Source organism: Lissotriton vulgaris, chromosome 3_2 (genome assembly GCF_964263255.1).
Source record: "Lissotriton vulgaris chromosome 3_2, aLisVul1.2, whole genome shotgun sequence".
Classification (NCBI taxonomy): domain Eukaryota; kingdom Metazoa; phylum Chordata; class Amphibia; order Caudata; family Salamandridae; genus Lissotriton; species Lissotriton vulgaris.
This window is the reverse complement of record NC_141690.1, coordinates 132,983,290-133,001,745: the sequence shown is the minus strand read 5'-3', so window position 1 is coordinate 133,001,745 and position 18,456 is coordinate 132,983,290. Positions and strand designations below refer to the sequence as shown.

The 18,456-nt window shown below is 45.1% G+C and overlaps 1 protein-coding gene across 1 annotated transcript in view; it reads right to left on the bottom strand.

Annotated features, from left to right (window-relative positions):
- Positions 1 to 252: 252 nt before the first annotated feature.
- The window catches only part of WDR1 (WD repeat domain 1), a 277,783-nt gene continuing 259,579 nt past the window's right edge, over positions 253 to 18,456 (bottom strand). Inside the window, exon 15 of the mRNA XM_086964091.1 lies at positions 253 to 1,169. Coding sequence (XP_086820217.1) covers positions 1,060 to 1,169 — 110 coding nt within the window. The 3' untranslated portion in view covers positions 253 to 1,059. The remainder of the gene's footprint in view (positions 1,170 to 18,456) is intronic.

Sequence of the window (18,456 nt, the reverse complement as noted above, 5' to 3'; positions counted from 1 at the left end):
TGCTTCAATTAAATCTATCAAAATGATAAACCGAAAAATACAATTTGTAAAAGAAATTTTGTGTTATGCGATTGTGTAACCAAGTCCCCACTCTGCTTGGAAATGAAGTGAGCATGTGGCAGCGATTTCTTAACTCCACATTTAAAAAGAAAACACCCAACGCAAACCCTTTCACGAATGCCTGGAGAATATTTCACATGATACAGCGATGAACCAAATACATAAAAAATATATAATTCCGAAACAATATTATATAATTTACTGTTTCAATTTATTTAAACTTCCATGACAGTTTTATATCCATATATTCAATATGTAATTCTTTCTGAAATAACTCTTTTCACTCAATCACCAATGTATTCAGAGTTGCGACGATAGTCAAAACATTCCGTTGATCATACAGTACCAGGACAAGATTACAAACATAAGGCAAATGCCACGGTCATACTTTCTGATATCAAATATCATGGTTTAGCACGTCAGAGTTTCATTTACAGAAGACGCTCCTGAAAAGGAACCACAAAACATGATTGGAACACAAACAGTTCATTATGTACCCTTTAGGTTTTCTCGAGGGCTAATCGGAGGCAACAGCTGTGTGCAGTACACGCACAAGCAAACCAATATACAGTCGCTGCACACTTTCATGGGCCACTAAACAATATATTTTACTATGACGTAGTACAGAAATGTTCTGCAATTAGACAATGAGAAGTACTTCTCTCATGCTGTACAACCATAAATGTGGTTTGATGGAAAATAGGGACTGATACGTTTTGACTCTTTTAAACTTTAGCAGGCTGTTGCCTCTGGAATGTTGAGCACAAACGTGTTTCACGTTCCAGACTTTTGTTAAGTGCTTTTTTTATGTGCAAACTGTTACTGGCTAAAGCTTTAAAAAGGTACATTTATTACAGATATGAACACCACCCTGTCAAATACATGTGGCTGCGATACAAGACCCAGGAGGCCAATAAAGAAACAATATGAAGAAATGCTATGTCCTTCTGCAGTAATTCCAGTCCCTCAAGAGTGGTCCATCAAAGAAAAAACTGCTACTCATTTGAAAGTGATGGTCCACTGTTTGACACATGCATCGTGAGAGACAGACGTCAGCGTGTGCTCATCCAACCAGGCCAAGGCGCTTACGTGATGCAGTCTGTGAGCATCTAAAGATGGAATAAAAGGGGAAAAGAGTTACATTAGATAGGGAGACCCTTCCACCCACATTTTTGCAATAGAAGATGAAGACAGACAAGAAGTTATCTTTCTTGGCACGTAGTGCTGCAGATTCACATGATGTGCATAAGCTCGCCATTTAGCGTTGGGCTCGGATGATTACATGTTTTTCTTCTGAGAAGTAGTTCCAGTCACAAGGTTGTGCGACTCTTCCTGTTCGTGATACTGCGCATGGGAATCAACTCAATTTTTAAGATTGCTTAGCAAGGGTATTATTGCCTAAAAATGCCATAGAAGCCCTACTTTGTGAGTTGAGTGAGCTATAGGGGTAGCAGGCAAAAAAACAGCCTTTTTAGCTTTGGCATTACAAGTTTGCATACATTTCACTATCCATCTTGAAATTCCACTCATCACATTTACAGTGTGAGGAGGTGAAAAAGCAATACATAATATCTTCGTCTTTCTAAAAGGTTTTAGTCTGTCAATGTAGTAAATGAAAGCTTGTTTCACATCTAATGTATGTAAAGGTCTTTCTGGAAAAGAGTCTGGTTGTGGAAAGAAGACATAATTATTTTGATTGATTAATGTGAAGAGGTGAAACTACTTTAGGGAGAAACTTTGTATCTGTTCTAAGAACTATTTTTTCCTTATATAGCTGGTTCTTCTAAGCTTAAGGTCTGGAGCTCACGAACACATCCAAGTGAAGTGACCGCTACTAGAAAAGTGACTTTCCAAGATAAATATTGGATTTGGCAGGAATGTAGTGGCTCAAATGGAGGCACCATGAGAATTGTTAGTATACTATTAAGATTCCATGCTGGTGCAGGTGTAATCCTAGGTGGAATGACTCAAGTCCTTCCTTAAATGCCTCAATAACAGGTATTCTGAACAGAGATAAATGTGGCCTATTTTGTAAGTAGGCTGCAATGGCAGCTAGGTGTAAGCGTATTGAAGTATAGACTAAACCTGAAGATTGAAGATGCAATAAATACGACATAATTGTTTGTATTTGTGCATGTAATGGTTAACCTTTTGATGATGACTGTATAGAACAAATTGTTTGCATTTGGCAGCATACCACTGTCTGGTTTTAGGCCTACGAGCTTGTTTAAGAATATCCATAGATTAATGTGATAAGTTTAAGCAACAAAATTCTATGACTTCAGGAGCCTAATTGCAAGGTTCATCTCTGTGGGATTGGGAGGTCTTATTCTGCCATGGTTTTGAATGAGAAGGTCCGGGTTGAGGGGAAGATTCTTTTGTGGGACTAGGAGGAGTTCCAGTAGTGTGGAAAACCATGGTTTGAGGAGCCCATGTCGGAGCTATGAGAACTATGATGAGGGAGGTCTGCCTGAGCTTTCTGAAAACTAATGGAAGTAGCAGGAGAGGTGAAAAAGCATAGGCAAACATCCCTGACCAGTTCATCCATAGAGCATTGCCCTTGGATACGGGGTGTGGGAGCCTGAATGCGAAGTTTGGGAATTTTGCATTCTCTGGAGTTGCAAACAGATTTATGGAAACCCTCCTTTTTGAAAGTACGGTGGGAGAACTTTGGGGCGAAGTTCCCAATCGTAGACTTATTGCTGCGTCCTGCTGAGCAGGTCAGCAACTTGATTGCTAGCCCTTGGATCATGTTCTGCCAGAATATATGAATGCTGTGATGTATCGCTAAGCGCCTGCTGAGTTGGGTTAAGCTGGATTATTGCAGAGTGCGCGTCTCTTGTTTGTGTAGATAATACATTGTTGTCATATTGTCTGTTCTGATTGGGACAAATTTGTTAAGTAGGAGTTGTAGTAACGCTTTTAATGATAGGTGAAAAGCTTTAAGTTCTAGGTAATTGATATTGAGATTCCTGGGTTTGGAGTCCGACACTCCGTGAATTGTAAGATTCTGCAGATGAGCTCCCAACCTGTCAGGGAAGGATCTGCTGTGAGAAAGGCTTGGGGAAATGGGTCTCCAGATGGCCACCCTTTGGATAGCTATTGTGGATCCAAGACTGCAGAGAGTGATGTGTACTACTGTCTACCAACACTAGATCGCGTATTTGACCCGGTGAATGTTCGACATGAAAAACATTCTTGCAGCGGTCTCATATGTAATCCGGTATATGGAACTATTGATATGCAGGAGGCTATCATGCCTAAAACTGGCATGATTATTTGGACTGTGATCTGGTTCCACAGTTGAAAGTAATGGATTAGTGACAACATGTTTTGTATCTGGTCTGCATTTGGGTATGCTAGTCCCAAGTGAGATTGGAGTATAGCTCCTCCATATGGCTGGTTGAAGATGCAATTTTTGCATACTGATGGTAAACCCTAGTTGATGTAATAGGGTGAGCGTTTGTTGTGTATGCTGTTTGCAAAGTTGGGATTGGTTTGCTTTTATGAGCCAATTGTTCAAATAAGGAAACACGTATGTTTTGTCTGCACAAATGTGGCGCCACTACTGCTAGGCATTTTGTGAATATCTGTGGTGCGGTGGTGACTCCAAAAGGAAGATCCTTGAACTGATAGTTTTCCTTGGAAGACAAACCGTATACATTTCCAATGTGAGGGATGTATGGGTATGTGGCAATAAGCATCCTTTAGCTCTATAGCAGAAAAGAAGTTGACTTTTTTCAATAGTAGAATAACTTACTGGACAGTGACCATGTGGAAGTATTCTGACAGGATATAATGATTAAGTGGCCTGAGGTAGAGAATGGGTCGAAGTGAGGGGTCTCTTTCGGGAATGAGGAAATATAATGAATATGGAAAATCCTACTTACCAGTATGCATCTGTTATTGGCATGTAGAGCTGCAGAGTTGTACACTTATGCATTGATCGCCATCTGGTGTTGGGCTCGGATGTTTGCATGTTGTTTTTGTCTTCGAAGAAGTCTTGTAGCCACGAGATTGGGGACTCCTCCTTCGGTCGACAGTGCGCATGGGCTTCAGCTCCATCGTTAGATTGTTTTGCCAGTAGGGTTAGATGGAGAAGTGAAAAATAGAAAGGTGCCCATGCGTGATGTATCTAATTAAGATAATACTGGATCAGATAGAGGTATCCGGGGAGGAGGGTGGGCGTGTACAACTCGGAAGCTCTACATGCCAAGAACAGATGCATACTGGTAAGTAGCATTTTCCGTTCGAGGCATATGAGCTGCAGATTGTACACTTATGCATAGACTAAATAGCAGTATCCTCCTTAGCGGTGGCAACCTGTATCTGTTGCAGCAGTTTGAAAAAGTGTTTTTAATACAGCCTGGCCCACACTAGCTTGTTGTTTTGCTTGCAAATCTACACAATAGTGTTTTGTGAAGGTGTGTGGCGTGGCCCAAGTTGCTGCTTTGCATGTGTCATCTAGGGGAATGTCCCCTAAGAATGCCATAGATGCCCCAAGTTTACATGTAGAATGAGTTCTAGGGGGAATGGTTAACATGCGTTTGGCTTTAAGGTAGCATATTTGTATGCATTTTACAATCCACCTTGCAATTCCTGCTTTGGATATAGGATTGCCTTTATGAGGTGGGGAGAAAGGTATGAAAAGCGGTATTGTTTTCCTAAAGGGTTTTGTTCTTTTGATGTAGTAAAGTAATGCTCTTTTAACATCAAGGTGTGTAGAGCTCTCTGCCACTGGGTCTGGTTGGGGGAAGAATACTGGTAGTTAAACAGACTGGTTTAAATGAAAGGCAGATACCACTTTGGGTAAAAATGTTGTGTTTGTTCTAAGAACCATTTTGTTACGATGGATTTGTAAAAATAGTTCTTGTATGCTTAATGCCTGTATTTCGCTCACTCTTCTGAAAGAAGTGATGGGGACTAAAAATGCTACTTTCCAAGTAAGGTACTGTAGTTCACATTTGTGTAAAGGTGCAAATGGAGGACCCATTAGTCTGGTAAGGACTATATTGAGATTCCATTGTGGTGAGGGTGAGCTCTTGGAGGAATTATTCTTTTAAGTCCTTCCATAAAAGCTTTGATTGCGAGAACTATAAATTAAGACAAATGTTGCCTGTTTTACAAGTAGGCCGCTATGGCAGCTAGATGTAATCTTATGGATGTGTACGCTAGGTTACATTGTTTTAGATGCAAAAGGTAACAGATAAGGTTTTGAATGGAAGCATCCAGTGAGTCAACTTTGTTGTGAGAACAATAAATCCATTTTGCTGCATAGCATGCCATTGTTGTAGGGCGTCTAGCTTCTTTGATAACGTTCATACAGTCTGGTGGAAGATGGAGGTAGGCAAGCTCTAGGATTTCAGGAGCCAGATCGCAAGGTTGAGTTGATTGGGATCTGGGTGTCTTATCTCTCCATGGTTCTGAGTGAGAAGCTTGGGTGAGAGGTGCAGCTTTTGATGTGGTACTACTGACAGCTGCAACATAGTTGTGAACCATGGTTGCCTTGCCCATGTTGGAGCAATGAGTTTCATTGTGAGGGAATGTTGTTGAAGCTTCCTCACTAGCAATGGAATGAGTGGGAGACGTGGAAAAGCGTTAGCAAATTTGCCTGACCAGTTCATCCATAGCGCATTGGCTTTGGACAATGGGTGTGGATACCAGGATACGAAGCTTGGGCATTTTGCGTTTTGGTGTGTAGCGAATCAATCTATGTCTTGCTATCCCCACATGTGAAAGAATGGAGGAAGTTCCCATTCGTGGATCTGTTGTGTTTGACGACTGAGCAGATCAGCTATTGGATTGTGTACTCCTGGTAGATGTTCTGCTTGGAGGTATATCTTCCTTGGAATGGCCCACCTCCAGATGCTCTGTGCTAGACAGGATAACTGAAGAGAGTGTGTCCTCCCGTTTCTGTAGGTAATACATTGCTGTCATGTCGTCTGTACAAATTAGGACAGCTTTGCCTAGGAGTTGCGGTCAAAAAGACTGCAATGCTAGAGAGATTGCCAACAATTCCAGGTAGTTGACGTGGAATTGCTTTTGTTGAGAGGTCCATAAACCTGGAGTGGTATGGTTTTGAAGAGGTGCTCCCCAGCCGTTGAGCGATGCATCAGTTAGCACTATCTGTGGAACTGGCTCTAGGAACGACCGTCCTTTGGAAAGATTTTTCTTTAGTCCACCACTTCAGAGAGTGATGGGTGAGGTCGTCCACCAACCCCAGATCTGTTAGTTGACCTTGGCTCCACTAGCGTGCTAGACTTTCTTGTAATGGGGGCATTTGCAATCTTGCATGAGGGACGAGAAAAATGCAAGATGCCATCATACCTATTAGCTGCATGAACACTCTTGCGGACAGTGAGTGTTGTGGCTGAAAACTTTGAACTAGGTTTTGTATAGCATTTATCCTGATGGGATTGGGATATGCTAGGGCTGTGGAAGTATTCACTGTTGTCCCTAGATATTTTTGCATTATAGACTGTTGGAGATGGGATTTGGCTAGATTTTCAGTGGATCCCAGACAGTTAAGCAACTGTATTGTTTGGAGTGTGTTGTACGTAGTTACTGCAGGGAGTTTGCTTTATGAGCCAATCGTCTAGGTAGGGGAAGACATGAATTTGCTGTCTTCTGAGATGAGCTGCAACTACCAAGAGGCATTTGGTGAAAACCCTGGGTGCTGTGATGACTCCGAATGGGAGCACCTTGAACTGGTAGTGTAGACCATCTACCAAAAATCTGAGATATTTCCTGTGAGCGAATGTATTGGAATGTGGAAGTAGGCGTCTTTTAGATCTATAGTGGAGAGAAAGTCGCCTTGCTGTAGTAGTGGAGGCACTTGTTGTAAAGTGACCATGTGGAAGTGGTCTGATTGAATGTACAAGTTGAGTGGTCTGAGGTCCAGTATTGATCGTAGAGAGCCATCCTTTTTTGGGATTAGAAAATAAAGAGAGTAGACTCCTGTCCCCTGATGAATTAGAGGAACTGGCTCTATTGAATATTTTTGCAACATTGCTAAGACTTCCTGTTTGAGGAGTGTTACGTGTTCTAATGACATTGGACGCCGTTTTGGAGGAATGTTGGGGGTTGTAGAAGTGAGTTCCAGGCAATAACCATACTGGATAATTTGTCTTACCCACCTGTCTGTTGTGATGGAGTTCCAGACAGGTAGGAACTGTGAGATGTATCCCCCGACAGGAGTGGGATGATCGGGGGGTAGCGCAGGGAAGCCACTGTTTATTGTTAGGGGAGGTGCGGGTGTTACTACCTCTGCCTCTACCCTTATTGTTGTTATCTCTGTAGCCTTCTCTATTGTATCCCCTAGAAAAGGAGCCCTGGTTGGGACTTTTATAGGATGATGTGGGGTGTTCTGATGTATTGGTTTTGGAACCTGCTCTATAAAAGGAACGACGAAAGGAGCCTCTGGCAGATGGTGACTGTGAGGCTCCCATAGACTTTGCTGTTTGTGTCTAAATTTTTTCTAGAGATGCATCAACTGCAGGTCCAAAGAGGTGCTCTTGAGCAAATGGTTGATTTAGGATCGTATTTTGCACCTCTCGCTTAAAGCCAGACACCCTGAGCCAGGCGTCTCTCCGTAGGCAGAACACTAGTATTTATTGCAAGTAACGCGGTGTCTGCAGCATCAAGCACACATTTAACTGAGGTATTGGTTATAAGTTTGCCTTCTTGTATGAGGTCATCGGCGTTGTCCTTATATTCTTGGGTCAGATGTTGAATGAGCTTTTCTAGCTCATCATAGTGAGCCCTATCGTATCTTGCTAGAAGGGCTTGTGTGTTTGCTATTTTCCATGACTTAGCAGCTTGAGACAATATACGTTTACCTGACTCATCTAATGACTTGGATTCTTTGTCAGGAGGTAGCGTGTCACCTGACCCTTGGGAGTTTGCCCTTTTACGTGCATTGGCAACTACTAGTGAATGTAAGGGAAGTTGGCCCTTAATGTAGATAGGGTCACTGGGAGCTGCCTTGTATTTTTTATGAATTCTGGGGTAAGAACCCTAGCTCTAACTGGGTCCTTAAACACCTCAGGAACATGTTTAAGAAGGCCGTGTAGCACGGCTAAGACATGAGTAGATTTTTGTGGTTAGGCAAAAGTCTCTAATAAAAAGTCCCCTATAGGGTCTGAATGAAGTTTGACCTTGTGGTATGTAGCTGATCTGCTGAGGAGTTGTGCAAACCCCACATTGTCATCCGGTGGGGACGGTTTTGAGGGGTAGAAATCCGGATCATTTGTTAGTTCAGGATCAGTACTATAATCATGCCATGGGTCTAGTTCCTGTGGTGATTCATCAGGATCTAATGGCATAATGTCTTCATCTAATTGCCCATGGCCTTGTGAATCGTCACTATCCTCCGATTCTGGAGAGTGTGGTGGCGAGATAATTAAATTAGGGTTAACAGGTGGTGAAGGTGGTGGTGAAGTGTTAGTAGATTTAAGGCTTTTCTTTGGAGGAACTGTAATTTATGGTAAATGTTCTTGTTTCCTCTGTGCAGGTGGCTTGGTGACTATGTGTCCAGTCTTTGGGTGAATAACGATAGTAGTTTGTCTTGGATTGGGCAAGAAAAGCTCTTCGGCCTCAAAAGGCTTTTTTGGCGTTGAAGATTTGTCTTTGGGAGCTGTTTTTGGAGGTTTTGGGACATTGTCCGGTACAGCCTCCTTTCTCGATTCCGAAGCTTTTAGTGCTTAGTGTTTTGATGGTAACAAAGTCTTTTCTGTGTGTTTCAGCACCGAAGATTTGTCTGTTTGCTTCGGGCCGAGGTCTTATCCGGCAGTTCCGGTGGTTTATCCGGCTGCTTCGGTGTCGATGCTTTATCAGGTTGCTTCGACGCTGATTATTTATCCGAGTGCTTCGGTGCCAAAGAATGTTTTGTAGATTTGGGTACCGAGTGTTTTGCCAGTGCCGAGGGAAAAGGGTGCGGCAATTCGGACGGCAGAGCCTTCGGTGCTGAGGGTGTTTTTTCGGTACGGGATGGTTGGCTCGAGCCGGATGGCTTTTGTTCATCCTTCGGTGCCGGGCCCGGTGTCGGGGCATTCGAAGTTTTAGTACGGTGTGAACCTGACCCGGATGGCGAAGGTGTTACTAGTGCCATTGGTGTGGGCTTGGTGGGGGGCTGGGGTTTCAGTACTCACAATCCCTTTGAGCCGGGGTGATGTAATCTTCGGCGTCGGAGACGTCTGCTTCGGAGTGCAGAATCTCTTTGGCTCCGGAAGGTTGTCGGGACATGGATGGAAGTTGTCCGGAATCGAACCTGTGCCTCGCGGCATGTTGCGGCGTTGAGCTAGACGATCCCGGATGGTCTTCTTTGATTTAAATGAGAGGCAAGCTTCACAATTGTCCATATCGATGTTCCGGAGAGAGGCACAGATTGCAGACAGGATGGAGGTCAGAGTGTGGAAACTTAGCACCACACTGTGGACATTTTTTAAATGAAGTCTGTTCAATCTATGTCCGTCTCTATCAGCGCGGGTAGGCCCAACGGCCAGTGTCTGAGTTCACAGGCGTCGAAGTGTAATGGAAGTTGTCGAGGGTGCGCGCCGAAGGCACGCGATCAAGACAATACCGTCTGTAACTGTGACTGCGCGTCGAAGGGGGTTCAAGAACGATTCCAAGCGCAGCAAGTCACATCCGAACCAGGTGGCGGACAAAAAAAACAATCTAACAATGGAGCCAAAGCCCATGAGCACTGTCGACCGAAGGAGTCACCAATCTCTACAAGACTTCTTCGAAGACAAAAACAACACGAAAACATCTGAGCCTAACACCAGATGGCGATCTATGCATAAGTGTACAATCTGCAGCTCATATGCCTCGAACACCCTGTTCCGTGATATTGTTTACGGACTGGATCTACACACCTTCGAGTGATAGAGCGGATATCTCCTGTTGGAGGAGAGATTGGTGCTATATGGATAGGTTGTGTTTGCGAGGTGGAATATTTGAAGGAGTTGTGATGAGCTCCAGGCAATAACCATGTTGGATCATGTTCCACTGATCTGTAGTGATGTTTTTCCATGCTGGTTAAAAATTCAGAAGATGTCCCCTGACAGGTGTAAAGTGGTTAGGGGGAGGGAGGAATTTAAGATTTGGCAACATCTGCGCCCTTTTTCATCAAAAAGAGGTGCTTCCTGTCAAAAAAGAGATTAAGAATTGCCTTTTGTACTTCAAGTTTAAAACCGAAGACAATGTGCCAAACATGTCTACATATAAGAAAACTGGTGTTTATGCCTCTAGCTTCAGTGTCCAGTGCACATTTTATGGAGTTGTTGGGGATTAGCTTTCCCTCATTACACAATTTCATAACCCCTTATTCTTCTGGGAGATGTTGGGAAGATTATCTTCATTTCATCCCAATAAGCCTTGTCGTAAAGAGCTGAAAGAGCTTGACTGTTGGCAATACACTACCGATTAGCAGATTGTGCTGCTATCCTTTTGCCTGAGACATCAATTAGTTTTACTAATTTCTGGGGGAGGTGCATTCCCAGTTGTTTGAGAGTTTGCTATTTTTTTGCATGCATTAGTTCCTACCAATGAGTCCGGTGTTAACTGTCCCCTAATGTATGCAGGATCAGATGGTGCATCCTTATTATGGTCCACTTGTGGTGTTACAATTGGTGCCTTCACAGGGTCCTTAAAAATGTCATCTGCATGAAGTACCATTCCTTTAAGGAGTGGTAAATATTGTGACTGTGACCCTTTAGAGCAGTGGATAGTGTTTCGAAAAGGAAGTCATGCTTGATATGGTCCTTATGTAAAGGCACGTTATGAAAAGCTACAGCTCTGGCAATTAGATCTTTATATGCAGAGGCATCTTCTGGTGGTGATGAATGTGTGGCATTAAGGTCTGGGTCTGTATCTCCCCCTGTGGTTCTATGTTATAAACATTCCAAGCATCCCCAAGATGTGTCCTCTGGCATGTTATCATCCTCATCTATGATGGATGAATGAATGAGGGGGCATGTTGCCTGCTTCAGATTCTTGAGGTGGAGTGGCTAGTGGGGGTCATGTTGGTGGGTTTGGTGATGTAGGCATGAGAATGTGTAAAGGCTAGTAGCAATGCACTTTTTCTTTTTTTAGGGAGGTTGCACAGGAATGTCTAGAACTGAGAACTGAGGTTTTGACGGCTGAAGAATCATCTTAGTTAAGGGTTGAATTTGCAATTTTTTTGCCTTGAATCGAGCCGTTCCTGCATAACCTCGTAGATTGGTTCGGGTGAAGTTTTCGGTTCAAATTTCTAACATTTTGGAGCAGAATAATGTTCAGTGCCGATGTGGTCAGATTTTAAGCACCGTGACTTTTGTCTATTGGAAATGAAATGGAAGTTGGGTAAGTTGCAGAATCGGACTTTGAGGAAGTGGAGGCACCCGCTAAAGGCTGAGATTTCAAGTTTGAGCCAGAGGGCGGCACATCCGAATCTGTATGTTGGTGCGGGCCATGGCTTTTCTGCAGTGGTGGACCATGACCAGTTTTTCAGATGGAACCGATTTTTTTGTTTTTGGATCGGGAACAGTTGTACTCATGGTCGGACGTTTCTAAGCTGACTCGAAAGTGCTAGAATCTTGTTCCATGTCTGAACAGGAGTTTGAATCTTGGATCTACAAGGACTCTTCTTGGGCTGCCGATGCCTCTTCTTCCTCCTGTGGACCGAAGATGTCTGGTGAGTCATCTGCTTGTCTAAAAATCATTCCCTAGCGACGGCCACGTCGATCTTGAGATGTCTTTTCCAACAAAAGATTTTCAGGCGTCACAGGTATCATCTCGATGATCAGGTGAGAGGCATAGATTGTAAGCTGAATGTTGGTCGGTGTGAGGGTATTTGGAATGGCACTTCAGACGAAAATAGCACAGAGTGTGTTTCATCAGCAGCGCATTCTCCCAAAAAACTGCCAAAGTAGAAGAAGCCCTGTAGGGCGTGGCCCTTAGGCAGTGGAAGTGAGTCTAAGAACCCAACATGCAAATATGTTAAATGCTCGGAACGCAGCAATAACTACGCAATCAAGACAATGCAGTCGATTTGAAGGATCGATTAACGAACATAAGGGAGCCAGCAAGGATCTCGAACCAGAGCGCAAGATATTACATCAGAACACGCTGGTGTGAAAAAACAAACAGTGGAGTCAATGCCCATGCACAGTATCACCAACAGGAAGAGTCATAATACCTTGTGACAAACAACTTCAAAGAAAAACAACTTTTAATAATCTGAGCCAAACACTAGATGGCACAGCATGTGTTTCTACAGCACACATGTCTCGAATAGAATGATTTTCCTTTTTTCACCACAGGGAAAACATTTTCATTATTGAGTAGCCTTTTCCCATACACCTCCATAGAGTTTGGTAGCTGGAGCAAAACTACAAGTGTTTCTCAGGTTAAAGTTTTAGGAAGTAATTTGTGAACAGACACAAATTTGTGGGTTTTTACAAACTAGCAGAACAAACCAGTCTTGGTCCTCCCACTTCCCATCAGTTGAACAGTGTTTAATTCTGTACAATACAACACACTAATAGGGAAACCATTTACACCTTGCAGGTATGCTTTTGTGGATCGCTCCCAGGGGGCAAATTAAAACATTTAAAACCTTAACTGTACGATTACGGCTATCAAATGCCTTTGTAAATTGGGTGGATAGCCTTTAAGAGCACTTAATGCTGTAGTACTACTTACCACAGCTAGAGTCACCTCAAGTACACTCATATAAGATTCAGGCTGTTCTCCACTATAGGCTAACAGATGTGGAACCTGTATTATATTATTAAAGAACAAGTTACTTTTCTTTGGTAATGCCTAATCTGGTAGGGACTGTATCTAGCTGCAGATGCCTTACCTTTGAATTTCCCCAAACGCCAGACTGGATCTGGAGGTTATTCGTGAGCAGTATCCCTGTGTGCCAGTAGGTGGCGTTGATCAGCTCTGCGTCTGTCACCAGCACCAGAAGTGACGTCACGGTACCTATGTAAGCACCACGTAGGGACACGGACATCCGCTTCGTGATTTTCCACACCAGAATTGCGGAGCGATGAACACTGGCCACTGGTGTGTCAAATGTAAGGGCCTGTAAGTGGTCATCCCTGTACCATGAAATCAGTTCGCATATTTGGGAAGGATGGGTGGGTCAGTAAAGAATCTGAAGCTAGATATAGTCTCTACCAGATAAGGCCTTACAGTAGGTAAGTAACTAGTTCATCCGATAGAGAGTTCTAACCACAGATTCCTTACCTTTGAATAGATACACAAGTTACACCATCCCGAGGAGGGTCTGAGATCATTTCAAACTAGAAAGTCCTGCAGGACCGAACGGGCAAAGTGCCCATCCCCACAGACTGGGCTGTCCAGAAAGTAATGTTTGGTGAATGTATGCATTAAAGCTCATGTTGGTGCGTGGCAGATAACCAGAACCGGACCTCTGCGTGCAGTGTTCGTAGCTTTAGCTCTGGTGGAATGGAGCTCACTAATCTTCAGGAGGTTGCTTCCTGGATTTTGATGCAGACTTTGAACCGAGAGATGGTTCGCTTCTGCACCGCCCGACCTTTCTTAGCACCGACATACCCTGCGAAGAGTTGAATGCCCACTCAGAACTCTCCTGTATGGACAAGGTAACACTACAAAGCTCTTTTTGGATCGAGGCATTGGAGTCGCTCGTCTTCTTTAGATGGATGTGGAGGTGCATAAAAAGCAGGCAGGGTGATTGATTGGCCTACATTAAACGGTGTGACCACTTTTTGGTAGAAAAGAGGCCAGAGTGCGAAGCACCAGTTTGTCAGGATACATTGAGAGAGAAGGTGGCTTAGATAAGGTCTGCAGCTCACCCTTCTCGACAGGCAGAAGTAATCGTCACAAGGAAGGCTGTTTCAGTGTAAGATGCCTGAAGGAACAATTTTAGAGAGGCTCGAAAGGAGAGCACATTGAAAAAATCTAAACTAAATTAAGGTCACACTGAGCCATGGTGAAGGAGGAAGAAGTTAAGACCTTTGAGAAATCTCCGTACAATAGGGAACTTGAACAAAGAGTCGGTAAGGCAACCGCAAGGAGGCAATAATGGTAGAGGTAGCCCTTAAGAGTCCCCAGGGCAGATCCTTCCTAGGCAAGGGAAAGAATTAAGAGTAAGGCTTCAGAAAGAGGATCAATAGTTTTTTCTACACACCGTATCAATTTTTTTCTAACGCCAGGCATTTATCGTCTTGGCGGAGGGACAACTGGCGGCCAAGATGACGGTACAGACTTTGAAAGAAAGGTCGAGAGCTGTTAAGTGTTGCTGCTCAATCTCCATGGAAGAAGGCAGAAAGTGGGCATGTTAGAGTGAAGAATCCTCCCCTGCTGCCGCAACAGAAGATCTTCCCGAAGGGGCAGCTGATCAGAGGATCGATGGCCTTTCAGTGATTTTGGATACCAGACTCTGTGCCTAGTCCTGGGCCACAAGGACAACTTAGGCCTGGTCATTACTGATCTTCTTGAGAACTCTAGGCAGGAGTGGTATGGGTGGAAATACGTACATGAGGCCTGAACTCTTCTTGAGACGAAAAGCGTCTAAGCGAGAGCCACCTTGGAAAATCCAGTATGCAACACTGCTGACATTGTGTGTTCTCAGGAGAGGTGAGCAGACCTAACCCAGCATCTCCCACCTGCTGAAAGAGACCTTGCGCCACCTCTGGATGGGGATGCCGTTGATTCGGTAGGCATCTTCAACTGAGTTGGTCTGCTCTGGCATTTATGGAGCCAGCCAGGTGTTGAACCAACAGGGATACGCACTGCTGTTCCAGCCATGTCAAGAGGTGCAGGGCCTCTTGACAAAGGGTCTACAACCTAACATCGTCCAGATGGTTTCAGTAGCACATGGAGCTGGTGTTGGCCGTGTACAACTGAACTAGCCTTCCCTTGATGGAGGGTGTGAGAAGGTAGGATCAGTCTAGCATGGTTACCCCCAATTTTTGCCTGGTGTACGTGTGGTATTTTACTAGTCTGACTGGGATCCTGCTAGTCAGGACCCCAGTCACTTTGCTTCCTCCCTAAATTGGACTTGGTAAGGAATTCTGTACCTCCACAATGGCAACTGGTGGACCCCTGTAAGTCTCTAGTATATGGTACTTAGGCACCAAGGGCATAGGTACAGCATCTGTCTACCATGGGCTGCAGCAAGTATTATGCCACCCATGCCAGACTACTCAAACTGACTACTGGCCTGCCATTGCAGCCTGTGTACGCTGGTGCTAGCACCACTTATAACAGATATAAGTGTTCTTGTGTCCAAGGTAACTACACTTAAAAAGCAAGTCACCCCTAAGGCAGGCCTTTCATTCCTCAAGGTGGGGTGCTGAGTTTTAAGCGCATGGTGGCCCCTGCATGAGCAGGACACACCTACAAATCCCAGAGTCAATTCTCCGGGCTTTGTAAGTGTGGTTAGTTATTTCGATGCATATAGTGGCTACGTGTCATTACGCGATGGCTAACTATATAGTGGTTGTGCCGAACCTGGGCATGTGTGGCATCAAACATGTTGAAATCATACCCAAACACCATTATTGGTGTTGGAGGTAGGTTTCTACGCACTGGGGGGGGGGCTCCTCCGGTAATAGCATTTCAGGGTCTGCCAACAAGCTAGTGCTGCTGCCAACCACAGACTGATTCTGCCCTCCTGGAACTGAGCTGAGCTCGAGCAGGGGCAGGTAGAACAATAGGTTTCCTGTTACAGGGAGGTTTGACCACCTTACTGTCAGGACTTGGGCTGGGGGTGCTTGCCAGCACCACCATACCGCTCTGAAGGGCACATTTGGTGCCCTTGTTACATACTCCTGTTTGAGCCAGTTCAGGGAGTCCTTGGCTCCCGCTCTGGCATTAAACTGGTTAAAGGATATGGGAGTATCCTCACCTCTGTCCAGCCCCTCCTCTGGGAGGGACCCAGACTCATCCTAACCCCTTTCTTAGGGTATAAAAGGGCTTACCTGTGGGTGGGCCCTCAGATTCGACGTGGGACAAGACAAGATTGAAACAATGTCACTGACCATCTGGACACTTGGACTTTGCTGGACCTCGCCATGAAATGAGACTGAATCAAGGAACTCTCCTGCTGCTCCTGGTATTGCAGTTTGGCAAGTCTTCTTCGTCTGTGCTTCTTCCAGGATCTTAAACAGACCTGTGGGCTGGTCCTGAGGTCCCATGGACATCGAAAGACTCAGCAACACAGGTGGTGGCTATTTAACTCCCTCAAGGCCTGACATGTCCTACCTACAATTTTGAAGTCAGTATCTCATCTGAACCTCTGGGACCGATCTCTGGTACACCACAACTTGCTGTTGCCAAGGTTTGCTGGCACTGCACTCTAGAGATCTTCGGACAGCAAGAAGCTCCCACATCTCTTCCTACCAATATCCTCAACGCATCCTCTGTTTAGTGGGTCTTCATCTTTGGTGCGTTGCTCAAGGGTCTTCTCTTGTTTCAGTGGGCTCCTCCACTTGCTGTGGGCCTGCTCGGTCTTTCATGAACTTGGCGAGTCTCTGGGACCATGCTGGTTTCAACGTTGCTCCTTCATTGTTTTCCATGTGTTGCTGCTGCCAAGGCTTGTTGGTACTTCTCTTGGTGGGGACTCTCAGGAGGAGGAGAGGTCCAGAACAGCTCCAATGAAAGAGTATCTGAGAACAAGTCAGGTGTGATTTCAGTATGTGATAGTGAACCTTAGCCAATGCAGAAAGTTTTCCGTAGTCTGGAAAGGGGAGACAACCGTACCCTGCGTGAGCCGGCCTTGCCCAGCCAGTCGTTGAGATAGGGAAAGACTGGTACCCCTGATCTCAGCAGATGTGCTGCAACCATTGCGATCACCTTGGTGAACACCAGAGGGGCACTGGTATTGCCAAAGGGGAGCATGGTGAACTGAAAATGCTCTGGCCTAAAGCAAGCCACAGATAGTGCTACTGGGCAGGCAGAACAGGAATATGAAAATAGGCTTCTTGCAAGTCTAACGCTACCATCTAGTTTACTGGGTCCAGGGCAGAAAAGACATGAACCAATGTGAGCATTTTGAATTTCTCCTTCTTGCGGAAGAAATTGAGGGCTTTCAGATCTAGGATAGAACAAAGGCCTTTGTCTTTTTTTGGAAACCAGAAAGTAGCGGCATTAGCAACCACAGCCTCCTTCTGGCGCCGGAACCCTCGTTATGGCTCCTGTAATCAAGAGAGCCATTACATGCTCATATAGAAGGGACAGATTAAACTGATTGCATGAGTAGTATTACCCCAAAACCGGTACCAGGTTGCTTGTTTCCAGTCCAGGGAGGACCTGGCTTGGCAGATCAGGCAGGACTGTTTCCATGGAGAGCATGGTTAAGACATATAGCTGGGTCCAAGCTAGAATTGCCTGGTAAACAACAGAATGATGGATTTAGGCCCAGATCTCTGTACTGGGGGTGAATATTTGACATTGATCAGCATTCAGTCCTTCATAATTTTTGCAGTCGTGAGATGGTGGCATGTGGATGGGGGAGTTTCGAAGGAGAGCGAGTAGCCCTTTCGGACAATCTGTAAAACCAACCTGTCTGATGTTATGGACTGCAAGTGGGGAAAGCAGATGGCCAATCCTGAAGCCACTGGGTGTCCTTGGTGGTAAAGGGGCAGACTAGTAGGGTTTAGAGGTTGTTGCAGACTGAGGGGGGGATCCAATCTGGTACCCGACTCATAAGGGCCTTGGGTACCACACCCTCATCCACGCAGTGGCAGGTGAGCATGCACAGCACAGCGGCTGGGCGGGAATTGTGTGGCTGGAAGCCCCTTTCGTAGCCAAGAAAATAAGATTGGGGAGGACAGGGGACTGCAGCGAGGCCCATGGGCCTGGTCCCTAGCCAGAGAGTCTGTGAAGCGCAGAATCCGCCTAGTATCTAAAGAGACAGGTGTCATCGAATAACAGGTCCAAGGAGAAGCTGAGACATCCCTGAAAAGCCAGACGTCCTCAGCCAACCATGGTGCCAAAGGGTCAATGTTGTAGAAACCTCTCTGCCTAGTCCATATAAAATTGTGAACTTTGGTGCATCTCTCCTATAGATGACAGCTTAGGAGAGTATGGCCCGGGCCTCCTATGGGCTGCACTTGCACAACTGTATCCCACAGAATGTGGTAATACCGGCCCAAAAGGCATGCTGTGTTCACAACCCAAAATGCCAGGCTGGTGGAAGATAACATCTTTCCAAATTAGTCCAGCCTCTTGGATTCTCGATCCAGGAGAGCGGTAGGGAAAGCACCTTGGGAAGATGAGTCTTGGACCACCAAACTCTCAGGCATAGGGTGTTGCGAGAGGAGGTTTGGGTCCCCAGGTGCAAGGACAATCATCCTATTCACAGAAGCCCCTATGTTGGGTGTGGCCTAGGTACTCAAAAGGACATCAGTGAGGGTGTCT